Here is a 25,812-nt window from a genome sequence, read left to right on the forward strand (position 1 = left end):
TCAATTATAAAGTTGAACTGGTTACATATTAACTGGAATTTATCTAATGCTCTCTTTAGGGGAAGTGATGTTTAAATATTTAAAAATCTTTACCATTCCATAAGGGGAGGAAGACATTAAGTTCTTTTCATTTAATTTATAATAGAGGGAGTGGGGGAAAAGAAGAAAGGGAAAATAGAAAAATGAAAAAAGAAGGAAAAATGGAAATGAAGCTTTTGTAAATAAGGAGAGGAAGAGGGGTTGAAGAGGGGAGGGGAGGAGAACGTGAAAAAAAAGAATGAAGTTATATTGTGTGTAGGTACACATTCCCTATGATGAATGTGACCATTATATATATCTAAAATGTTTCAGTAAACTTAATTAATTAAAAAATTCATAATAGAAGAAATTCTTTTTTAAAAATTTTTTTATTTTTATTTTTAAAAATTTTTTTTTGGTACCAGAAGTCAAACTCAGGACCTCATGCTTGTCAGGCAGGTGCTGTGCTGCTGAGCTAAATCCCTGGCCCCATAGAAGAAATTAAAATAATGTAGATTTATAGGTTTTACCCTTTATAACCTTTAAGGAGTAAGGGTAGAGTGGAAGTAATTTCTTTTTTATTTTTCTTTTTGGTTTTTTGATTTACTTTTTTTTGGGGGGTGGGTGCCAGGAATCGAACTCAGGACCTTGTGCTTACCAGGTAGGTGCTGAACCACTGAGCTATATCCCTGGCCCTCTTTTAGGTTTTTTGAAACATGGTTGTGTTACATAGTATAGGTTGGTCTTGAACTCATTGTGTAGCCCAGGCTGGCCTCAAACTCAGGGCCAGCCTCCTGCCTCGGCCTTCTGGGTGCTGGGATTATAGGTGTGTGCCATCATGCTCGGCTGAAGTAGTTTATTTCTAGATCCTAAGATTTTGTTGTCTTTGAAAATTTTCACGGTATCAAATGGGACGGTGGGAAAGCTTTAAAACTTTATCATGGCTATAATTGATAGATGGTGTAGGGATCATCTATCAATTAAAGTGACTTGTTTTCATAAAGTGACTTTAAAACCTTTTATTTTGTTATGCTTTAAACTTCTTGAGAAACTACCTATTTATTCTTGTACAGGATACAGTAGACTATTACATAAAAAATGAACGCAGAAGGCTTTCAATTTTGTCAAAGCCAGAGTAATAGCCATGATAGGTCTCATTGAGTGCTGACTCTGAGCTAGGCAGAGTGTTAGTTACAGCCCTTTCCATAAACTAGCTCACTTGATCCTCATAAACTCTCACAGGGGCGATCAATACTGTTTTACTCAAGACTTATAGAAGTCATTCCTGTGTAAGGTCACAGGGCCAGACAGTAGCAGTTTTGGGATTTTTACCAAGCTTGTGATTCTAGAGCCTAATATCTTGAGGAGTGTGTGTGTGTGTCTGTGGGGATAGAATTTAGGGCCCCACATATGCCACGCAAATGTTCTATCACTGAACTACACTCTTCAGCTCCTCTTTATCAAAATTTGAAAGGAAACTAAATTTCCATGACCTCAGCCCTTTGCCTTTTGGAAACCTGATTAATTACTACTTAGTATTTCTTGGGTTTATTTATAGACTTGTTAAAGGATTCTCACTTGAACATCACATAGTTTGATTTTAGAATTTCTGATTTAGAAATGTTGTAGTGATCCAAGTTTAGCAAAAATCATACTAATTTGTTAATGTTTTTCTGAGTTCTCTTTCTTTTTTAAAAAACTTCCCACTTCAGAGGAGCCTACTCTTTGCATTGTTGATAGAAAAAAAGCAAGGAAGTTTCTTTTTGTGGAGAGAGGAAATGGCTGTTCAGGACTTCATCCATATTAGGTATAAGCTAAATATAGATGTGTAATCCAGGAGTGAAGTCACAGCTATAAAGTTTCTTGAGCAGAGCTAATGAGATCAGCCAATACTTTTGAGTCCCCCCCTCCTTTGTTTTATTTAAAAGTTATTAAAGTGATTAGTCCTGCGGTTCGCTTACCTTGCCCCTTAAAAACAAACCATTTATGGGAACTCTTTTTTTTGGTCTTTTTGAGAAAAGGTTTCACTATGCAGTTCAGTCTGGCCTTGAGCTCACTTTGTAGCCCAGGTTGGTCTCGAACTCTCAGTGATCCCCCTGCGTCAGTCTCCTGAGTGCTGGAATTATAGGTGTGCACCACTATACCTGGCCACCAGGAGCTCTTTCTTTAAAATAGGTAATTAACATTTCTTTGAATTTTTTTTGTCTCTGTCACTTTCCCATCACTGATATTTTTGTAAAGTTGATTTTATTCTTCAGCCTTTATCACAGATAAATGTCTAATGAGGCTCGACTTCTATAAGAAACATATTTTGCTTAATGTATTCTGGGATTATTCAGTTTTTAACTTAGTTAGATCCCAGTGTGGCTAAGTACAGTAGTAATTGGGTTTTTTTCTAGTTGGATAGTTACAGAGAGTGTAGTAGATCTCCTGTTTCTGGTCAGAGCACATCTTGTTCTCAAAAAAGGGCTTTTAAAAGCTCCCCAAAGCATTCTTGCTCATGGTAACTGTTTTCAGCTCTTGTGATCCTTCTTGGAGCCCTTTGCAAGCACACCAGGACGCTCAGCTATTTGTGAGTGTGCTTCTGAGGGGAAGAATTGTATATATTTATGCCATATCTTATTAGAAGTAGTTTGGAATACAACTAACTGTAAACAGTTTATACGATTTTTAATTTTATGTTTGCAGTACACAGTGATTGCATTCATCAGTCTTGGGGAGTTGGTACATGTACATAATACACCAGAATTGTCTACGTCTGCTCCCTCTTCTCCCTCCTCTCTCCCTCCCACCTCTCTCCCTTTCCAGTTGTAACAAGTTTAGCTTTAACGTATTTCAGGGCTTTTAGGAAGTCAGTTCATGGAACCAGATGTTCTGCAAGGCTTAGTTTAAGTATCTTCTGAATCATTCTCTGACCTTGTTGCTCCCTGAGCAGAATTAATCCTTCCTCCTGTCCTGTTCTGCCACTCATCAGCTCAACTCTCATCACATCTTTGTTGTAGCCACAATGGGGATGCCAAGAGTTAAGGGCCTTTTTTTTTTTTTTTTAAAAAAGACAGGGCCTTGTTAGGTAGTTCAGGCTGGCCTTGGACTCAGCCTCCCACCTCAGCATTCTCTGTATTGGGATTATGAGTGTGTGCCACTACACTTAGTTATCAGGGAGTATTTTCTTCACCATTTACGTTTCCCATGTACAACAAACCTTGATATAAAGGAGATAACTCATTAATTCAGTAAACATCTGTTAGCATTTTAGGGCAAATTGGTTTGTATAGTATGGGGATGGAAGCATGTAATAGAAGTACTAAGTCTGCTTCTGGTGTGGTTTTCTCTGTTACCTCATAGTAGAACACCAGAGGTAAAGGTAGTATTCAGTTTTGAATTTGAAACATGTAATTTGGGGTGACTAGCTGCTCATTTTGTAGCTGTTGGGCTAAACATAAGAACAGATTGATACAGAGAATTAGAATTTTAAAATTATGTAACCAGAAGGCCAGGTTCACCGTGTGTGGATCATGACTGTCTGCTTCCGCCTGTAAAGTGGGTGATGTCTAGTCTAGCCTGGGTTTATTTTACATGCAAGAGTAACAGCCTCAGTGAGGATTGCAGACAGAAAGTTGAGACCTCAGATTCCAAAGTCACATCCAGAGAATTCAATTCTCATGGAAGTAATCTATTAGAAGACAGATGGAGCCAAAAGAAGTTCTTAGAGATAATGAAGGCAGTTTGCCAGAGAAATGAAAAATATTTCAGGAAGGAATTCTTTGACTAAAAAGAATGTTTTCCAAATGAACTACCTAAAGATAAAGGATTTTGTTGTATTTACAATAAAGCAGACACAGAACTGTTCTAAACTGGAACTTGCCTTTTATCATAGGGCACTGAAGCAATGAAATGGTAAGTAATAAAATTCAGTAATAAGCATATTACTTGTACTGTTGAGATACACAACATTTTAGGCTGCCAAGAGGATAGATAAGAATTCTGAGCTGGGGATACAGCTCAGTAGCACAGCGCCTGCCTGGCAAGCTCAAGGTCATGAGTTCGATTCTTGGTACCAAAAAAAAAATTCTGAGTATTAACTTTTTGCAGCTGAAATACGATGTTGGACATGTGATTTAATTTTAAAAGAAAGAAACGTATTTGTGATATTTTAATGAAAATTTAAAAATACAATCTAAAATAGCCTGAGATTTATTTATTCATTTATCTAGTGCTATTTTATATATAAATATGTGAAAAAAGTTTTTCATGGTACTTAGGATAGAGCACAGTCCTTTGCACTGGATTACATCTCCTACCCTTTATTTATTTAATTTTTATGTTGAGATAGGATTTTGCTAAGTCACTGAGTTGTGAGTTACCCAGGAAACTTGGGACCCTCCTGCCTCAGCCTCCCAGAGTGCTGGGATTACAGGCAAGCCAGCACAACTAGCTCACTGTCATGATTACTGTACTGTTAGACATTTAGAAGTCCAAGATGTGGCTATTAAACAATATTTTGATAATAGCCCTATGGTCAGTTGTCTATGCATATCCATGTCATGTAAATTTTTTTTTTTTTTTGGCGTTGCAAAGTATTGAACCCAGAACCTTGTACGTGAGAAGTAAGCACTCTACCACTAAGCTGCATCTTCATACCCAACACTCTACATTCTTTATTTTGATTTTGTTTACCTAACTTTTTGTTTTGTTTTGTTTTGTCTTTTTGAGACAGGGTTTCACTGTGCAGCTCAGGCTGGCCACGAGCTCAATTTGTATAGCCCAGGCTGGTCATGAACTCTCAGCCTCCCAAGTGCTGGGATTACAGGCATGCACCACCACGCCCAGTCCCTATAAACCTCTTAAGAAAGAAAAGTTTCTGGAAAATTTAGTGTTTCTTTTCCCCCCTGTCAAAGGGAAAAACTGGATTTCTGACTCTACTTCTGAACTCTTGGTGGAATGTCTGGTTAAACTGCTCCGTTTGGAAACTTGATAAACAGAAATAACTCTCCCACACTGTATTTAGATAGCCGCCATAAGTGCAGATGAGGGAAGAGGGGTCTTTCCTGAATGCTTCATTGTTTTCTTTCAGTCCCAGGATTCTTTTTGAATCTAGTTTATACTACAGTGTGTTTATTTTAAAACTGCCCTTAGGGAAAGTGGGCTGCTGGATTACGATTTGCAGAAGAATTTCATCTAGTTCTCTAACATATTTGTCTTCAGTTGATAAACATGGGAAAACACTGGCAGTTGGCACATTTGTTTTTGATGCGAAGAAATACTTTGAATAATATATTTCTGTTCCTGAGAAGTGTGTGCCTCATTTTAAATTCTTGATAAGTCACTGGCCATCTGATTTTTTTTTTTTTTTTTATGATTCTGGCTGAGACATTTTAGATTTGATTTTAGTGCATATGTTTCAGATAGATAGCAAAAGTACCCAGAATCTTCTCAGTTGGCATTCATTTAATCCTTTATTTCAGCTGGTAGTTTTTGATTATGGACTTTGCATTCAGCATTTTTTATTTAAGAAGTTCTGTTATATTTAAACATTTCAATATTTCGGCATCAGTTAAGGAAAGGAATGGAATTAGCACCATATATGAACATTTGGAGCATTTTCTTAAATATTAAAAAGGTCATTATAAAGAGGCAAATGGTAAAGAGGCAAATATTAGGAATCATTTGATTTTTTTTTTTCTTTCTCTTCCCTCACCAAATCAAGCACACATCTTCAGCATTGTGCCTTCCTAATTCAGTGTAACCTACACATTCCTTTTATCTCTATTGCCAGTGTCTAATACGATCCATGTTTCACCACAGCTGCTGGAGTAGATTTCTCCGCTTCCATTCTCCACCAGCTCCATGCCTGTCAGCGTGTTTTTCAGAGGCTAAAGCAGTGATAGCGGACCGTTTGGAGACTGAGTGCCCATACTGCAACCCCAAACCCACTTATTTATCACAAAGGGCCAACACTACAGTTAAACCTGAATACTGAGGTTTTAGTTTAGGAAAAAAACTCTTATTAACATCTTTTGTTTTAAGAAAAACACAGTAACAGAGCTTTCGGTGATACAAACAGCTTTTTATTGAAAGGTAAAAGTTTGCATTTGGTGTGCTTTTGCACTGTTAATGTGATCTTTGTTGTTATATGTGTGCTGATAATTTGTCAAACCTTGGCTGGCAGGATTTGGCTCATGAGGAAACAGAGAGGGTCTGCCCGCTGTGGCACGTGTGCCATAGGTTTGCCACCACTGGGTTTTAAAGTGTTATTTATTGTCTTCAGTAGAAAGCAGATTTTGCCCTGATGTGTCCCCTCCCATTCACATCCTTCAATAGTAACTAACTTGTTGCATGGCATTCTTCACCTCCCTCCCTCCCTCCTGGAAGTTCAGTGAAGTCAGAGATACATTCTTTGCTTGACACATACTTTTCTACTGAGCACTTACCCCATGCTGGCAATATGTGAAGAGCCTTTTACTTACTCATTTAAGGTTCAGAACTCCTGTGAAGTAGAGAGTAGATAGTCCCATTTTATATATAAGGAAACTGAGGCCCAGAGAGGACAACTTGACAAGTATCACACAGGTTGTTACAAAAATAACTAGTATATCAAACCAGACATTCTGCTCTCAGTCCTTGCAGTTAAACAGTGTTAAATGCTTTTTTCTTACAGAGTAAGTTCTTTATAAAAAGTATGAAATAAATAAATAAATAGCTGTCTCTGTGAGTGTAAGACTTGCTGTTTAACTTGGCCTAGAAAGTCATGATGTGACCCCTGCAAATATAATTTTCTCTTGTACACACAGTAGTCGAGCAGAGATGAGATTTTGTGTGGGCTGAGAGATTATCTACAGCCTGGGTATGGTGGTACACACCTGTAATCCCAGTTACTTGGGAGGCTGAGGCAGGAGGATTATAAATTTGAGTTCAAGGCCAGCCTGGCCAGTTTAGTGACATCCTGTGCACACCCCCTGCAAAAAAAAGGATCATCTAAAGAAGGTGTTCTTTGTCCTTTCTCTGAGTACTTTGTTTCCCTTGTGCATTTATTGCAGTTTAAAATTTTCAACTTGATAGACTTGCTATCTTCTACAGAAATGTAATTTCCATGAGGTCAGGTCTTATCTTTGTCATTCGCAGTCCTTTTCCCAGTGTCAGCTACCCTGCTTAGGCTGGGTGTGGTGGGGCACACCTGTAATCCCAGCATTTGGGAGGCCAGGAGGTGAGGCAAGGAGGATCACTGGGAGTTCCAGGCCAGCCTGGGCTATGTAGTGAGTTCAGGGATGGCAGCCTGAATGAACTACATAGCGAGTACCCCACCTTAAAAACCCATCTAACTAATCACCCCCCAAAAACCCACCAGCAAACTACTGTGCTTGGGAGATAGGAATCCCTCAGCGAGTATGTGTTGAACGTTGAGTAAAGTGTATCTGGGTCCTAGATAAGGAGGTGTTCTGGGAGGAGGGGAATGAAGGAGGAGAGAAAGCCCAGACTCAGAATGTAAGTGGCAAATGCCCGCCAGATGTCAGCCTGTGGGAAACAGAACTAACTGTGAAGAAGCCAGAACCCTGAAGTGCTGTTTGTTTTCCTTTACTCATATAGAGCTTTCTTTTTCAGTGTTCCTTTACTCATACAATTTTCTTTTTCAATTCTTAGCATGTTTTCATTTTCCCTACTGTCTTTTTGGAGGGGAGGGGTTAGGGATCAAATCCAGAGCCTCTCACATGCAAATGAGCATCTACCACTCTGATTTAAAAAAAAAAAGCCTCCCCCTCTCTACCTCTCCTCCTGGACTAGAAAACCAAGACCCAGAGAGATTAAGTTACCCATGGTTAGATAGCCTGGTCCCTAATATCACAACAGAATCCCTTTTTTTTCCTGACAGGCCAAATTATTTAGTAGTATAATACAGTAAGAAAATTTTGTAATTTCTTCTAAACCAGATACGACTTTCTCACAGCACTTTATCTGTGAAGGACTCTGAATCACCAAAGTTGTCCTTGACATTGTATTTGGTCTTAAGGCAAACTTTTAGAAATAATGATGTCATCCTGTGTTGCATTTAATAGATACTGGTCTCTGCTTCTTGGTGCAGAATAAGAATGTTCTTGAATTTGAGTGTCTGGTCTTAACAGGGCTTTAGGTTGGCTTGGTTTAAGTTTGGGTATTTACTAGTTTAAGGCAAGGTAGCATTCCTTTACAGGGGAGAGAAGAGGCTGTTAAAAACAAGCGGTGAGCAGGTTACTGGCCTACAAAGAACAAGGGTCCAAAAGGCATAATAGGAATTCAAAGCTTCACCATGGGACATACTTTCCAGTTTTGATTTTTTTTCATGTTTCCTTTTGTCAGTGTTTATGAAAATGTGGTGTACCTACCATGTTAGAATTGCTTGAAATGTTCGTTAAAAATTGTATTCTTGGACTCAACCACAAACATACTGGACTAGAATATTTGGAAGTGGGGCCTGTGAATCTACATTTTAAATTCACCACTTCTTTGAGGATTTTATATATTCAGATATTTGAGAATCCTGCCCTCATGTACTTCGGTTACATAGATTTTCTTCATCTTTAAGCACTTTTCCTTATCCATTCTATAACTTGAGTTTTTACTTAAATTTTCACATATTTTAGGTGGGAAGATTTTTGTTTGCTTGCGTTTTTTTGTTTTTGTTTTTAGAGACAGGGTCTTGCTCTGTAGTCCAGGCTGGCCTTGAACTGGAGGCAATCCTCCTGCCTCAGCCTCCCCGTATAGCTGAGATTACAGACGTGTGCCACCACGCCTGGTTTGCTTGCTTTATTTATTTATTTATTATTTATTTTTCATTTTAAATTTTATTTCATTGCATATGAGCTTTATAACTTGATCTTCCCTTTGACTAAGAATTTCTTCCTTTCATCCTGTCATTAGTAGACACAACAGTCACAGCTGGACCAGAGCCCAAGGGAAGGGAGGAATGAGGAGGGGTCATGTGAGTGTGGGAGTGGGGTTGAAGGGAAGGGTGGGCCTTGTGTGGGAGTGTATCTGATTTGAGAAGCAAGAGAGCCCTCCATTCAGACAGGAGCCCTTCAAGGTGCCAGGATGGTTTCTCTTCTGGATTCCTGCAGCTTGACTTCCCTGGGTGCCTGGCCTGAGTTTGTAGAGGTTTCAGTCCGTCATCAGCTGGCTCCAAGGCAGGGTGGCACATGGCAGTGGGGCAACCATTCATGGTGGAGGACAGCAAAAGCAATGAGAGAGAAAGAGAGCTGCTTGCTTTTTTAAAAGCAAAAGATTCATGTTATTATAAATATTGACAAATACAAAAAGGTATACAATGAACAGTGTCCTCTTCCTTGACTTTAGAGTATTGTGCTGTTCTAAACCTGTTTTGTATAGGAGGAAAGCTGGGATGGTGTCCTGTGGCTGTAATCCCAGAAGTCAGAAGGCTGAGACAGGAAGATTGCTGTGAGGTCCTGGGTAGCCCAAACTACATAGCTAGACCCTGTCTCGAAAAAACAAAATAACAAATGCAGCCCTAAAATTATCTTAAAGCAAAACAAAAACCAGAAAATACATATACAAGAAGAAAACAGCCCAAAAAGGTTAAATCCCTCTATCAAAGTCACTTAAGTAGGAGATAGCGGATGGTCTGAGAATCTGGCCCTAGTGCTCATAACTACCACCCTCCGCTGAGTTAGCGAGCAGAAGGATTAACTAGATTAATGCATGTGATGAGCTTGTTTTGGGAGAGCAGACTTCATCCTTTAATATGGTAAGTGTTCCATGTGAACTCTTAGCAACCAATCCTGGCATTGCTCTAGCCCTGGTAGTTGGGTATCCTCTTGTCATTTCAAATAACCAGTTCTATTCTGAGTTTTATAGACTTTTTGTCCAGGGAGTATATTTCATGAGTTGGTGATGCTGAGCAAGGAAGTGGCAGCAACTGAAATTCCTTTTTTCGTTAGGGGGCAATGTTGGGGATTGAACTGAGGGCCTTGCACATACTAGGCAAGTGCCCTACCACTAGGCTACATCCCCTGCAGCAACTGAAATTCTTACAGCATCTTTTCCTAGGCTATATTTTATTTACATAGAGCTTACATACATAATTCTACTGTATATAGCATTTGAATTTGTGGTTCTACAGTATGGTTATGGCCAGGAGCCAGTGATATAGTCTGTGCATCATCAGAGATTTTTTTTTGGTCCTTTTGAGACAGGGTTTCACTGTGCAGGTTAGGCTGGCCTTGAGCCTACTTTGTAGCCCAGGCTGGCCTAGAACTCTGATCCTCCCACCTCAGCCTCCTGATTGCTGGGATTACAGGCGTGTGCCACCATGCCCAGCAATTTCGAAGCATCTGATGTGGAAGATGCTTAGGTTCTTTCTCTCTTGTTTCTTGCTGTTTTCTGAAAGACAAAGTAATCTAAAAATTCTAATGAATATGTGCTTAACTGAGGAACCTATTGTTAGGCCTTAGGTTCTGTACATGAAGTGTTTTTAAAGTCACTTACTGATGGCCGGGAGTGGTAGCACATGCCTGTAATTCTAGCATTCTGAGGCAGAAGGATTGCTGTGAGTTTGAGACCAGCCTGGACTACAGAGTAAGACCCTATGTCCCCTCTTCCCCCACCCCCCCAAAAAAATGCCAAAATGCACGTATGGAATTGTTACTTTGTGCCAGGAGTTGTGTATATCCTGTATCCCAACTGATGTAACCCCTCCCATAATAATGGTGTAGTCAGGTTTCACAGATGTTAAGTGACTTGTTAATAATTACACAGCTAATTAAGTTGCAAAGTTAGGGTTCAAACCTAGATATGTCTAATTGTGATTTTAGAATATAGGCTGCCAAAGTGAGCACAATATGTCTGATTCTGAACCTGGTTACTTCCTGCATACTCTGCAGACCCTATAGAAGGACAAGAGCTAATAAACATTCACACTCCAAACCATGGTTCCAGCTGATAGGTGTATCAAGCCTGGGCCCACAGTTTTTTTGGGGGTGGTCTTTTTAAAAATATTGTAGTAAATTTGGGAGGTGGTTTGAGACAGGGTCTTGCTGTGTAGCCCAGGCTGGCCTAGAATTTGCAGTGATCCTTTTGCCTTAGCCTCCAAGTGCTGGGATTACAGGTGTTTGCCCCGAAGCCTAGCAATAATAAAAATATTTAAAAAGAAGTGTTCTTACTTGTATATATAAGCTATATTACATGTTTTATATGTGGTCCGAGGTGATTCTTCATTCAAAAGAGGGGACTTAAAAAGCTGGGGTACAGATTGGACATACCTGTAGAGGCCAGATGACACTCCTGTTTATCATGTTGTTTTGTTACTTGTCAGCTCATCTAAATCAAACTAAGTCATTTTGAGTATTCAGGCAGCTAATTTAGATCAACAGAATCCACTGTAAAGATAAATAGAACATCAGAGTTTTAAGTTCTTCTTGTAGCAACACATTGCTGGAAAATGTGTCAAGGAAAATCATTTAGTAGTCAGGAATCATTCTTACGTTCAGGTCCCAGCTTTACTTCCTTTCTCCAGCCATCATTTATTCTCATCCCTGGCCCATAAACACAAAAGAGAATGAAGTCAAAGCTCCTTTTTTTCCTTAAGTATTTTTAAGTCTGAGTAGTTTAAAGACTGATTAAACTAGGTTTTCTATGTGAGCAGTTCCTTAACCTTGATTTGGTAAAACATTAAAATACGTATTTATGATATTTGCTGTTGACCCCTGTTCTGCAGTGGAGGAGTTAATTCAGCAGTTTCTCACTAGATACCAGCATTATGCAGTTCAAAGGTTGCAGCAGGCCTGGAAGAGGGGGTCAGGTTAGGGATGTGGAATAATGGGCGTGTGAGAGGAATCCCAACAGCAAATCAAACAGGTAGACAGTAGATTCCTGGCTTATGAACTTCACAGATATGAATAGACCTCATACTTGGTTTTTTTATGCTTTACATTGTTTATTTGTGACGAAGGTGTTTATTCACTTCATTGAACTTGTGAACAAATCTGACTTAGAAATGTTCTCCCCGAATGGAACGAGCCATGGTGGTGCATGCCTGTAAATCCCAGGACTCTGCAGGCTGAGGCAGAAGGATGCTGTGAGTTTATGGCCAGCCTGGACTATGTAGTGAGTTCTAGGCCAACTGAACTGCATAGTGAGACCCTATCTCAAAAAAGATCAAAATGATGACAAAAACTGAAAGGCTTTAGGCAATAACTATTCTACTCCAAGCACAAAAAACAAACAAAAACCCACCGTTGATTTCCACACTCTGGTGGTATGTAATTTAATGAATCCTTTACTGATGAGCTTCAGTGGTCTGTACATTCTGCTCTTACCAGCAATGCCTCAGTGTTTCTTCCTCTTATGTCTGTGAGCATCAGTGTGTTTCTTTCTTTTTTTTTTTTTCTTTCTTGATTTTTTTCTCTGGTACCAGGAACCGAACTTACGACCTTGCTCTTGCCAGGCAGGCGCTTTGCCGCTGAGCTAAATCCCCAGCCCCCATCAGTGTGTTTCTAACGGGAAAAATTTCTGGATATAAAAGTTTTGTGCCATAGCATACAAATGAAACCTTCAAAAGTGACAAGTAGATGAACGACATTACCAAACATAGAAATGTATAAAGGATGCAGTTTGTGTCTTTTTTCCTCCCATTTAAATCAAGTAGTTTTTATTGTTCTATCTTCCAGTGCACTGATTCTTTTCTCTGTACCTTCCATTTGGATTTGAGCCAGTACTAGTTAGCTTTCCCATCACTGTTGCAAAATACCTAAGATAACGATAAAGAGAAAAGGTTGATTTTAGTATCAGTATTAGAGGTTCCAGTTGCCTTGGGCCTCTGGTGGGTGCACTGGTTGACAATGGCTGGGAGTGTGCAGCAAAACAAAGGAAACCACAGAGGAAGAGGTGGGATCTCACAGCCTCATTGCAAGGCCTGCCCTCTCCGGAGGCCTCATCTCTAGAGGGTTCATGGCATCTTTAGCACATGGACCTTTGGGGGACATTCAGTAGCAAAACCATAGCAGAGCACAGCTGCACAACCTTACTACTATATTTTTTAGTTGTAAAATTTTCATCTGGTTTTTCTTTATACACATGTTCTGTTTCTCTGCTAAGTCTGCTTTTTTTCCATTTGTTTCCAACTGTTGATAAGTGCTCATGGAAGCAGTTTTATCATAGCTACTTTAGATACTGTCAGATAATTCTGTCATCTCTTCGGTCTTGGTGTTGGCATTTATTGGTTGCCTTTTTTCAAATACTTGGTATTTTCAGTTGAGAACTGGATATTTTTGTATGTAAGACTTGCATTTTATCTAACCCTTCTGTTTAAACATCTCTGGTGGGGAGAAAAAAAGATAAGAGAGCAGAGATCTAGGTTCCCCTAGGTCTCACTGATACCAAGGTGCAGAGGCTCCCCGTTACTGCTGGGAAGGGGTCAGCGTTCCGCTTCCCCGAGTGATTGCACTGATATCTTAGTGGAAGTGGCCTCCTGGCTGCTCTTTGATGATCAAGCCTCTAACAAGATCTCCTGACCCCATCCCAGCACGGAGTGTAGGGAAGGGGAGAGGAGGGGCCCCTGTTCTGGTTAAGGACCTTTTCCCTTTCTGGGCCTTCTCTGATGACATTCTGGCCAGGGGTAGTACATCCTCCAGAAGATTGATGACATTAAATTGGGGGAAATATATATAATTTGTGAAAAGGGGATATATAATGTAATCATATTTTCTGTTTTATTTTTCTATGTGATACAAATGCTGTAACTCAGCTACATCCTCAGCTTTTAATTTTTAAAAGAAAAATTTTGTATATTTCTAACAACATAGAAAACAGTATAGAATAATAAGTAACAAACTATTGAATGGTTCAGTGGTATAGTGTCTGACTATGTAGTGTTTCAGTTTTTACTTATTTTAAAAATAATGAATATGTATTACTAGTGTTAGAAACAGTGAAAAGCAAAGTACTTTTTAAAGACATACTTTTCGTAGATGCTGTGGTAGATACCTATAGGTTAATGTTAATTTTTCTGCCTTTTTACAAAATTGTGTGTAGAATAGAGGCCTGACCGCCAGTATAGTATGCTTTCCACTGCACCGCAGGCCCCTCCTCAGTGAGCGGGAGCAGTAAGTAGGTTGTATTAGAAGTAGTCCACACTAGACAGAGTAGCTTTGATTCTAACTTTGTTAAAATGGAGTTCTGTAGTACCACCTAAAGGAGGGAGCTTTTGACTTGTGCCTTCTAGAAGTCCAAACTTCTTTAATTTCATCATGCTTTTTATAAATGTTAACCTATTAGCTCCCAGTTTTCTGGTGCTATTAAACCTTTGGGAAAAAACTTATTCCTAGTGATCCATCTTGCGATGAGTTTTGGGAGAGTGATCAGTAAAAAAGGGCATTTTTAAAAGGATCTGAGCTGGGCATGTTGGTGCACACCTGTAATCTCAGCACTCAGGAGGTGGCTGAGGCAGGAGGATAGCTTCAAGTTTGAGTCCAGCTTGGGCTCCATGGTAAGTTCAAGGCCAGGCAGAACTATATAATGAGACCTTGTCCCAAAAAACAAAAGGAGAGATCTGAGTAGTACTCATGCTGTTATTTTTGTGTGTATGAAGGAAAGTAGTTATGCGAGGTGTATGCTTGAAAGAGGAATAGGAAAATTTGCTAGAAATTACGGGCAAAGGACACAGTCAGCTATGAAAACAAAAGGGAATTTGCCTCCTTACCAGGTCTTTATGAACCACTCCAGGCCCTGAGATTCTCCTGCTTGAGAATGTTCCCTGCTGACCACTGTAGGAAATTCTGTTGCAGCTCTAATCGATAGCCAGTCTATCTCATTGCCAGCCTCTTTCCAAGTGCCACATACGATGTGTTCATTATATCTTTACCTGTTACGACAGGCGCTTGGGAAGATATAGTTAAATGTATAGATTAAACAAATGGAACAGGATAAAGCTCTAGGCTAGTTTTTTGTTCTACCAGATGCTTCTGCTTTTTCAAATAATACCAAATTTCGGATACTTTTATTTACACTCCTGTATCTTAAATAGGAGGGAAAAAAACAGGAATAACAAATTTGGGTATCATTTAAAAAATAAAAAAAAAAACAAATTTGGGTATCAAAAGCTGCAAACCTGGTGTGAAAATATTCACCACCAAACTATAAAGGCAGTGCATTAACTGTACTTGTAGTAAACTCACTTGTATGTTACTAGTGTTTTATGCTGCAAGTGGATGGTGAGCATATTCAGAAAACCAACTTCAGGTATGAGGGTATTATACAGCTCAGTGGTTTAGTACTGTGAGCTGACTTGTACTCTGAGAAAGGAATGTTACCCTAACCTTCCTGAACCAGTGTTTCCCACTGTGTCTCGCAGGTGCCTCCCTTGGATCTCCTTGGGTGCCAGTAATATAAACTGAGAACTCCTGGGTCCCACCCAGTAATTCTGCTGAATCAGAATCTTTGGATGCGAGGCCAGGAATCCTTTCAAATCTTTTTCTTGGGTTGCTCACAATCACACTAAAATTTAAAAACTAGGCCTTTTTTGTAAGTACTTTTTTTTTGTCTTTTTGAGACAGGGTTTCGCTATGCAGTTCAGGCTGGCCTTGAGCTCACTTTGTAGCCCAGGCTGGTCTCGAACTTGCAACGATCCTCCTACCTCAGCCTCCCGAGTGCTGGAATTACAGGCATGCGCCACCACACCCAGCTAATGACTTTTGATTGATGTAGCATTTTATCGAAATGTTTCTGAGTTACTTTAGGACAGTGACGGCTAACCTTTTAGAACTTCTGATGTTAACAAACAGCCTGCTGTGGTATGTATGCCATAGGTTTGCCACCACTGCTTTGGGATGATAACCAGTACTTTTACCAGTACTTTTATAATCATCTTTGAGTGACTTGCTGAAGTCATTTCTAGTGCTCTCCATAGATTGGTTGAAAGGCTGTGTTGATTCTCAGAAAATGCCAGAATATTTTCTTCTCTCCTTTTTTTTTTTGGTTTTTGGTTTTTCTCCGGTACCGGGAACCGAACTCACGACCTTGCGCTTGCCAGGCAGGCGCTTTGCCGCTGAGCTAAATCCCCAGCCCTCTCTTCTCTCCTTTTAAAATGTAGGACAAACCTGATTAAAGATTTAGCCCATCTGAATTTTTGTAAAAAGTCTGCCTCATTAGTAAGTAAGCTCAGGGAAGTCATCTGTTCCATGTAGGATAGAAATAGCTTATTATAAAGATATCTTTTACGTTTTGCTGCCTGAAGGAATGTGTAGAAAGGGGTAGAGGATATTTATAAAGAATTTTTTGTTGAGTGTGAGGTTGGCAGGCATTTGGAGACAGGAACATGTACAGGTTTCCCTTTTGGGTTACCTTATGAAAAGTACTGTCAGAATAAGAACTGGTTTTGTACATTTCATAAAATCCATGGTAGACTTTGCCTTTGCACTGAGGCAGGAATGTAAGTACCCCCTAGGGACGGAGCAGCCATTAACCACCTTTGGCTATTTAAATTAAAGATACATAAAACAAAAAAATCTGGAACATTGGAAATAGCGACATTTAAAATACTCACCAGCCAGCTGTTGCCAGTAGTTGCCACACTGGACAGTAGCAATACAGATTCTCCCGGTCATTGCGGAAAGTTCTCTTGGACAGCACTGTTCTGGACTGGTCATTGCTCAGAAAAGTATGAGGCGAGTGAAAGACCAAAGTAATAGAGAGCTGCCTTTCTATCCTCCCTCTTGATTAAAGTTTGTAGAAACTGCTGTCATTCTGCGTAGCATCATTTGGACCCTGTTTCTTAATGTTTAACTCTGTCTTGCAGGCTGGCAGTGATGGGGAAAGCATAGGAAACTGTCCCTTCTCCCAGAGGCTCTTCATGATTCTTTGGCTGAAAGGAGTTGTGTTTAGTGTCACAACTGTGGACCTGAAAAGGTAAGACATGGTGCGGTTTGGGATGAATTGAAGTTGAGAGCATGTACTGTCTTTTCAGATGGATCCTCTTCTTCCTGTGCTTCACTCAGACTGCATAGGAGGAAAATATATTTTATTAAAAGTCTGCTGTTTTCTGGACAGATTTAACTTGTATAAATATTCCACACAACTTTCATTGTTAGTAAATTGCATGTGGCTTCTCAGTCTGTTTTGGAACTATCATATGTTTACCCTAAATTTCACGAGTAGCACCCAGAGCGAAGTTTCGCTGTGGATGCAGTGAAACCCTTGAGTTTTCCAGTGTGAACGTGGGGTGAGGAAGAACTCTCAGTGCTTGGTCTCCACTGTGCTGAACATACGGCCTCTGTAAGCTGGACCTTGAAAGACAAGAATGGGGTTTGTGGAGGGCAGAATACAGTTGTGGTATATTTCACTTGACCTACTTTTCAGAGAATAATAGTTTTCTGTAATACAATTTTACTCATATTTGATTAAATGTAATAGTAAAATAAGAGCAATTATCCTTGGCCCTGTGATTGTTTTGCTATTTGAGGGATTGCCTATAACTTTGTCTCCATAGCGCAGAGTAGAGAGGGCTGAAAAGATCACTAAGAGCAAGTAGGGAGCTCCTTTTTGTTTGGAATTTCTATTTTTTCTTATCAGGTAGGTCAGAGGTAAAGAACATTCCCAAAAGATTTAAAACAAAGGTTGAGAATAGTTATACTGTATGACCGGGTATGGTGGCCCACACCCGCCATCTTAATGCTTGGGAGGCTGAGGCAGGAGGATTGCTGAGTTTGCGGACAGCCTGGGCTACATAGTGAGACCCTGTCTTAAAAAAAAAAATAATTTTATCAGTGAGAAATCTAGGATTTGGTAGTAGAAATGTATTTCTTTTTGATAGACATGCCACAGCATTATTCACTATTATTTTTTAAATGTGTCAAGTCATGCACAGTGTCCAGGGAAAAGTATTGATGGGTTATCACTTTGATGGGTGGCATAATTGATGTACATTAGCTTTTATGAGTGTCACATCCAGAGTTACCTGTGAACTATGCTCCAATTCCTAGTTCTGGGTTAACTTACTTTGGAAGCTCTGTTGGTGCCTTAAAATTATTTTTTGTTTGTTTCCAATGTCATTTAAAATTTTTTTTCCAGACTTGAAATTTATTGAAATAAGCCATGAAATCTTCCAGAAAACCCTTTAGTTATGTGTGTAAATGTAGAGACAAGCCTTTGAAGGTAGTGACAGTTGAAGAACTTGGGAAGACCTCACCTAGTTCATACTGCGCGGAGCTGTTTTGAGAATGACATAAGTCATGCAGTTACTCTTCTCTTACTTTTTTTCCCTACATGATTCAGAAAGGAAGTTTCCCAATATAACTCCTAAAAATAGACCATGCCGCCGGGCATACACCCTTCTGTGTCCTAAAGTACGGGGGTTTCTCCTATTCCATGTTTGGTTTGGAACAAGTGAGTTCACTGCTGTGCTCTGAGAAGGCCTTTTTTGCTCAACACAGTGCTCGATTGTGTTATGTACAAGTAATAGTGAATCTGGTCCAGAAAGTGAAGTGAATCCGTCAGGGCTATTTCAATCATCTGTTTATTTTCATTTATAGACTTTAAAATGCATTTTTAAAGGCATTGTTACTGTAAATTGATTCATACTTGCAGATGTGTATATGTCTGAAAGTAATGTGTTCTGCATTCAAAAAGTGACGTGTGTAAAGTAGCCATTCAGGACGTATAACTGGAAAATGTCAAAGAGAATGTGTATTTCCTGGGGCTTTGTGTAAAATGAACAGTAGAAAGCTTTTAAAATTGAAGCCTGTATTTTTTAGTTTTCTTTAGAAATCTTAGATCCCACTACATCTTAAGAATTCTTCTTAAGGGCAAGAGAATGTGTCCAAGTGATACATGATACTGAATCCCTTCCTCTTCTAGAGCTGGTTGTTGTCAGCATCCTCTTCATGAAAAATACAATTGCTTGTACGTTTAAGCTTTATCTTTTCAGACCTTTTCCGTGAATTTGTACACTTAGAGTCTCAAACAAAATTTCAAATGGTAGGTATCCCAACAGAGTAAACATTGGCTAAAAAAAGTGTAAAATAAAGTTGTTACAGAGGAACGAACCATCCTGTAGTAAATGTACTTTTCTTTCTTTCTTTTTTTTTTTTTGTTTTGATCTTTTTCAGACAGGGTCTCCCTATGCAGTTCAGGCTGGCCTTGAGCTCACTTTGTAGTCCAGGCTGGTCTTGAACTCCGCAAGGATCCTCCTGCCTCAGCCACCCAAGTGCTGGGATTACAGGTGTTTGCCATCATGCTCTGCTAAAGCACCTTTCATAGTTTTAAAACATTAAATTTCTCTCTTTAGAAATCTGTGTGGGAGAGAATACCTGTAGTGCTTAGTTGGTTGCTTTTCATGGTAATTGCTCAATTCCTCAGTGAAAAGTACTGATCCCAGAACAAACCATTGTAGAACATTAGAAATACCTCCTCTATTAGAGCTATTTAGAAGCCCATTTTAGGTTTCTAAAAAATGGTTGTCACATAGCATTTCAACTATAAGGAACAAGCCCATTTCTAGTTCTGGCACCCGTATCACGCATTCTCTTTGAATCTCAGTTGGTGTTAATGACTGTTCTGGTGGTATTCATATGTCCTTTGTGAAGCTTTGAATTGATCTCCCATTACTTGCTTCCATAGCCTTAATGCTTTAGTAGGAGTTATTTCCAAACCTATTTTTTTATTCATGCTGAAGTTGTATTAAAGGAGTTTTAGATAAAAAGTGCCTGGCTTAAGAAATAATTTAGATTTGTATCAACTGTTATTTGAATAAAAGCTACAGATAAACATGTAACAGTATTAAAATTGGGGCGCAGTTACAGATGTTGGCACATGTGCCCAAATGAGGGAGCTACTGTGGCACAGGGGGAGTACCAGGAGTAAGGTCTGACTTTGGATGGAAAGAACCCTGCCATTGATTTCACCAGGACCTTGGGCAAGTTACCTCTTCTACTGGGCAGTTTGTTGATACTGAAGTTCGGGAAGAGGAGACGGGGGAGGAGACTAAGATGTCTCCAGTGTCATCTCTGTGAGTGGTACTGTACAGGGTACTTTCTACTATTTTCAGGCCTGTTACGAATATAATACATTGTTTCAGAGGTTTTCTGGCTAATAGGTTCATAGAGATGATCAAGATCTTTATTTGAAGCCATTCACTGTCTTCACTGCCCAGCAGTGCCTAAATCAGAGCTTCGTATTGCTGTAGCATAGCTGGATCATAAACCTTTCAGTGTCCTGGATAAGCCTGGGAAGTAGGCAAGGGGAAGAGAAAGAAGGAAGTATGAAAATGGTAATATGAGAGAAAATGGGAGAGAGACACTAGGACACTGACATTATACAGCTGGTATGGTATATTTGTTGGGATAAACTTTTCTGGTTTTGAGAAATGGGGTAGAAATGATAATTAACTTTAAGAAATTAGCTTTTTAGGCAGGCATGGTGGTGCACTCCTGTAATCTCAGCACTTGGGAGGCCGAGGCAAGAGGATTGTTGTAAGTTTGAGACCAGCCTGAGCTACAAAGTGAGCTCAAGGCCAGCCTGAACTGCATAGTGAGACCCTGTCTCAAAAAAAGGCCAAAAAAAAAAAAAATTAGCTTTTTATTATAAAGGTAATTATGTCTGCAATATTATCAGTGACTAAAATCCTCTGTGCTATATTCTCTTGAGAGAATAAATTGGAGATCAGTTTTTAAAAGTCTGGAAAATGTTCCCATTCTCCACCTCTCACGTTAACACGAAACTGTCTCATTCTTTGCATTGTCAGTTGTGACTTCATTCTGCTTCAGATACAAACATGCCGTCTGTGATGTATTATGAGTCACACTTATGTAAGTTACCATAGTAATGGCACAAAGTTTTGGAAGATTAGTGTAAGAGTTTAAACAATTTTGCAATAATTAAAGTGTTACTATGAAATTGATACCAGTAGTTGTGCCATATCTTAAAAGACAGTTATAAAATCAGAACAAAATCTGATGTCCAGATAGTCTTCAGGTAGTTTGCTTTTACTATCATGTCTCTCTAGTTCCTTGCTTCTAAAACAGTCTTCAGTAAGTTGTGAAGTCAGTTCCACTTTCAGATACATCTTCCGTAACAGCAGCATAAAAGGCCCATGGGGAGAGTCAGAGCGGATACAGTAGGCCCCCTTTTAGAGAAATCATCCACCTCCTGCTGATGGCCATTCAGAAGAGTACATCTCTATTCTTTCCCTTTGTAAAGCTCACCTGAGCCCCATGAAGCCCTAGTGCAGTGGTGACAAACGTATGGCATGTGAGTTACTTGCTTTCCTTTGAAGACAAAAGATGTCAGTGTATGAGTTGTTTTTTCTGAACTAAAACCTCAGTATTCAGGGTCAGTTTCGGTGTTGGCACTGTGTGATGAATGAGTGGGCTTTGGGTTGCAGTTTGGGTGCTCTTTTCTAAAAGGTTCACCACCACTGCCCTAGAGCAATGCTGTAATTCAAGATAAATGTGTTTCACGAATATATTCTGAATCCTGTGTGTGTTTCTGTCATACATGTGCACTTGTGCGCATGAGGGAAGCACTTTGCTGTCTTGTGTTTTGTTTTCAAGATGATTTCAAGAATTCAGCCACTAGAAGTGAATTAGAAAAATAATCTGTGAATATTTTTGTAAATCTGTTTGTTAATAGCATAAACTTTATTTACAAAACTGTGATATTAAAGTATGTTATGAATTATAGAAACTATATTTGAAATCTCTTCATGGATGCTGTTTTGTTTTTAAAATATTTGTCCACAAATTGATATTGAAGTAGACACAGACTAGCAGTACAGTATACCACATTTAATCAAATCAGAAGGTTCTTTGCTTGAACTGGGACCCATAGATGCTCAGTAATTAGGAGTCTTGGTGTGTGTCTTCGATGAGTCTGTGATTAATTTATTCAGTTAGTGGCTTTAGTATTAATTAAGCCAGAAGATAGCAAATCTAGTAAGGCATAATTAATAGGACTAGAATGTTCCAAAACTACAGGATTCTTGGTTACTAACTTCTATGTTTTTGTATATCTGATTACTTATGTAGTGTCCAATATTCTCTTGATATATGTGAGTTAATTTTATGTTTTGCAAAGCAGCACCTTAAACAAAGAACTCAAAAGATAAGTTCTGCATACTTGGCACTTTTTCCTCCATTTGCTGAGCTAACCAGTTACAGATAATCATCTTCATGAGCCAGCTCCAGTGTCATGCGGCTGTGCTGTGCTCATTGTATAAGCAGCGGCTGGAGCTGAGCCGCCAGCCCAGTGCCTTTAGTTGTTGCAAGTATATCGAACTAAATTTTAATGGAAAGTAAGCCACTGAAGTTGTTTAAAGTATTTCCCCCTTTAAAGTTCCTCCCTTTCCTCTACTCATTTCTTGTTTTCACTTCTCCTTATTTCCTTTCTTTATCTAGGAACAAAATGGGAGAGAATAGAATAATTTATTGAGTCCACAGTTCTAGTAGGATAAAGAAGGCTAAATATAGGGGGAAACTCCCAAACACTGATGAGAATGAGGCCCGTATTTCAAGGCTTGAGGTCTGTGCCCTTTCTTTTCTCTAGACATCAATTAAGGGAAGCATTTGAATGAGGTGAATATTTGTGGAAGGGCTTTTTATGAAGTAAACCAAAAACGTCCCCAGATTTTTAGCAATTATTTTCTTACCAGTTCAGTTTCATTTATCTCAGTGAAACTCAGTTATCTCTTAGTGCAGTTCTCACAATCTTAAGTTTCTGCGAAGTGTCTGTAGAAGGAACCTTTGTGGGTCAAACAGATTGCCCGAGGCCCCAAAGTGCGAGGAGGCCTTGAAGTCACAGAACCTTAGGTTCTGCTTGGTTGATGATACAGCTTGTAAGACAACCACCTCACTGCTCAGAACTTGTGCATTTATTTGTGCAGTCTGCCATTTAGAGCTTTAAAGTTTCTTCTTAAATATGCTTTCACTTGGAACAAGGACTTGAGATAGTTGTCTTACTCAGTTTCACCACCTTTGTGTTTTATTTAATTTCTTTATTTTTCTGTTTGACAAGCAGCAATATCATGTTTGTCATTTTGATGTAAATACAATTATTAGGTTATCTGTCATATTACAATATTTAAGTTTTTATGTCCTTTAAGATACATTAAAAAAAAACTCATCAACGGCAGATGTTAAAGGGAGACAAGCATGGTATCAAACCTTTGTATTTTAACTGTTTGTTTGACACAGGATCTCACTATTTATCTAGAGTGGGCTTGAACTCATGGTGACCCTATCTCCGTCTCCAGAGCATTGCTTTGCTGTGATACTGAAAGCAGTAATGACTCTATTTAGTTCACATCCATGTGCATTATTTGATTTCATCTTTTTTTTTTTTTTTATGTTTTTGAGACAGAGTCTCGCTGTGCAGTTCAGGCTGGCCTTGACCTCACTTTATAACCCAGGCTAGCCTCAAACTCGCAGCAATACTCCTGCCTCAGCCTCCGAGTGCTGGGATTACAGGCATGTGCCACTATGCCCAGCTGTTTGGATCTTTAGAGGAAAAACAGGTCTTATATTCATAGTACAGATGGGAAAATCCAGACCAAAAGAGATCATAAGTTACTTAGCCATTTGGTGGTGGTAAGTGGCAGAGCCATTCAGTTTGGGACTTTATCCAGTTCTTTATCTTCCATCTTTATTTTCTCCTGTGCTACTTTTCTCCTTCTCTAGTAAATATTTTTGTTTGGAAAGCTTAAAAGCTGTAAAATTAATTATAATAGCTGTTATTTATTTTGGTCTCCTCCATGGGTTATTTACTCATTTATTTGTTTATTTATTTACTGGTACTAGTGATTAAACCCAGGCCCTTCACAGGGGGCTGTAGATTTCTTATTTTAAGACAGGGTCTCATTAAGTTACCCTGACTGGGCTTGAATTTACCATCATCCTGCCTCAGCCTCCCAGAGTGTTGGGATTATATATAGGCATGTGCCGCCATACCTGGCTCCATCAGGTTTTTTTGTGGTTTGGTTTGGTTTGGTTTGGTTTGATTTGATTTTGAGACAAGATCACACTGTGTAGTTCAGGTTTGTCTTGAACTTTCTATGTAGCTCAGGCTGGCCTTGAACTCTCAAAGATCCTGTTGTCTCAACCTCCTGAGTGCTGGGATTGCAGACGTGTGCTACCACACCTGGCTTCCATGAGTTATTTTAAAGTATTGAGTGTGGTCTTCCCCTCTAGCCACTTCTACCCTGTTCATAGAAAGATTATTTGTTTTTAAGGACAGACTTACTCTTACCTTCTACTTAGCTGACTTTGTTATTTATAAAAATGTTTATAGCTTCATGACTTTAGAGTGACAAAATTGTTTTCCTAGTATTCACATTTTGTACATGACAGTATTAACCTTTTTTTCCCCTTATATTGAGGACTGTATCCAGGAACTCACATATGCTAAGCGAGTGTTCCATCACTGAGCTGCAGCCCCAGCCCTTAAACAACTTTCTTACTGGCATTGTCTCATGAAAGATGTATGTGTGTTTTCCTCTTTTGTGGCTATCTTGTTTTTGTTTTTCTGTCACTGCTGTGGATATAACTCATGGCCTTGCACACGTTAGAAAATTGTGCCACATTGTCAGCCTCTCATATTTTACACAAATTTTATTAGCTTTCTTGCTTTGATGATACTGCTTTTTTGTTACTTAACTATCTTAAAGTGTGAAAATAAGTATATAAATCTGGAATTGTTCGAGTTTCTGTATTCTTTATTATATACAAGGTCTTCCTGAGTCGAGGAGGAAATCAAGTATAGGTGGAAACAAATGTGGGAGTCTGAGTGAGGAGCTGAGTAAGGTGACTTCCAGACTAAAGACACGGTGGTGGCGGTTTTAGTAACCATAGTAACCAAAGAAGAACAGGTGTTCTGGATGACGACTAGAAGGGAGTACACAAAAGAAATCAATGAGCTAGAGAATAGGAAAGAGTTAGTTCTAATTTGGAGTTGAATACCTGACAGAAGTAACTAATGTTACATAGGCTTACCTCACTAAAATGAATGTGGGCCTGGAAGACCTCCTTCAGGATTTGTGCAAAGAATCAGAGTTGGAAATCAAATCATATTATAACTTTTAGACTCCTCTTTCGGAACTTAGGTTCTTTTTTGTTGTTTTTGAGACAAGGTCTCACTACGTAGTTCAGGCAGGCCTTGAACTCAGCAGTCCTCCTGCCTCAGCCTCCTGAGTGCTGGGATTACAGGTGCGCAATATCATGCCCAACAAGGAGTTTAGGTTCTTGTAGAAATTCCTAGAGAACATGTCTTATTTTCTTTTGGTTTGGAAGAGAGGCCCCTAGAGCTTGGAAAGAGGAAGGCCTCTGTGTTAGAAAATTTGGCTTAATCAAATAATTAATCATAGTCTTTGATTGGAAATGTAGACATTAAAAGGCAGGTATGGTGGCTCACACCTGTAAATTTAGCACTCAAGAGGCCGAGGCAGGAGGATTGTTGGAAGTCTGAGGATAGCCTGAACTGCATAGCGAGACCCTGACTCAAAAAACTGGAAAAAATAGAAATGTAGTCGTAGAAGAAGAGATACTCCCAAACCAGTTTGAAAGATGGAGTCAAAGGGACTGTGGGTGAACAAGAGCAAGAGACAGATTGATCGCTGTGCTAAGTGTAGATGTAGGGTCCACTCTTCCTGACGGAAGTATTGCACCTTGGTGAAATACTTAAAGATCTCTTTTATTTTATTCAAATTCGGTGTGTTTGTGGTCAGGAGGGGGCATTGCAGGCAGGACAGCCAATTTCAAAACAAGATAAATAGCTCTATGGGCTATAAAAGAGATGAAGTTGCTTGGCATGATATGTTATTATAATACT

General features: G+C 39.3%; 1 protein-coding gene and 1 long non-coding RNA gene across 2 annotated transcripts in view; one reads left to right on the forward strand and one right to left on the reverse strand.

Annotated features, from left to right (window-relative positions):
* Positions 1 to 25,812, forward strand: part of Clic4 (chloride intracellular channel 4) — a 54,333-nt gene that overhangs the window by 13,239 nt on the left and 15,282 nt on the right. Inside the window, exon 2 of the mRNA XM_005394817.2 lies at positions 16,796 to 16,905. Within this exon, the coding sequence (XP_005394874.1) occupies positions 16,796 to 16,905 (110 nt within the window). The remainder of the gene's footprint in view (positions 1 to 16,795; positions 16,906 to 25,812) is intronic.
* Positions 11,151 to 12,436, reverse strand: LOC102004884. The gene is made up of 3 exons (XR_262651.2): positions 12,238 to 12,436; positions 11,487 to 11,537; positions 11,151 to 11,381 (listed from the first exon to the last, which is right to left on the reverse strand). It is a non-coding gene; the product is annotated as an uncharacterized LOC102004884 (long non-coding RNA).

Source organism: Chinchilla lanigera, unplaced genomic scaffold, assembly GCF_000276665.1.
Source record: "Chinchilla lanigera isolate Chin_1 unplaced genomic scaffold, ChiLan1.0 scaffold00051, whole genome shotgun sequence".
NCBI classification, from domain to species: domain Eukaryota; kingdom Metazoa; phylum Chordata; class Mammalia; order Rodentia; family Chinchillidae; genus Chinchilla; species Chinchilla lanigera.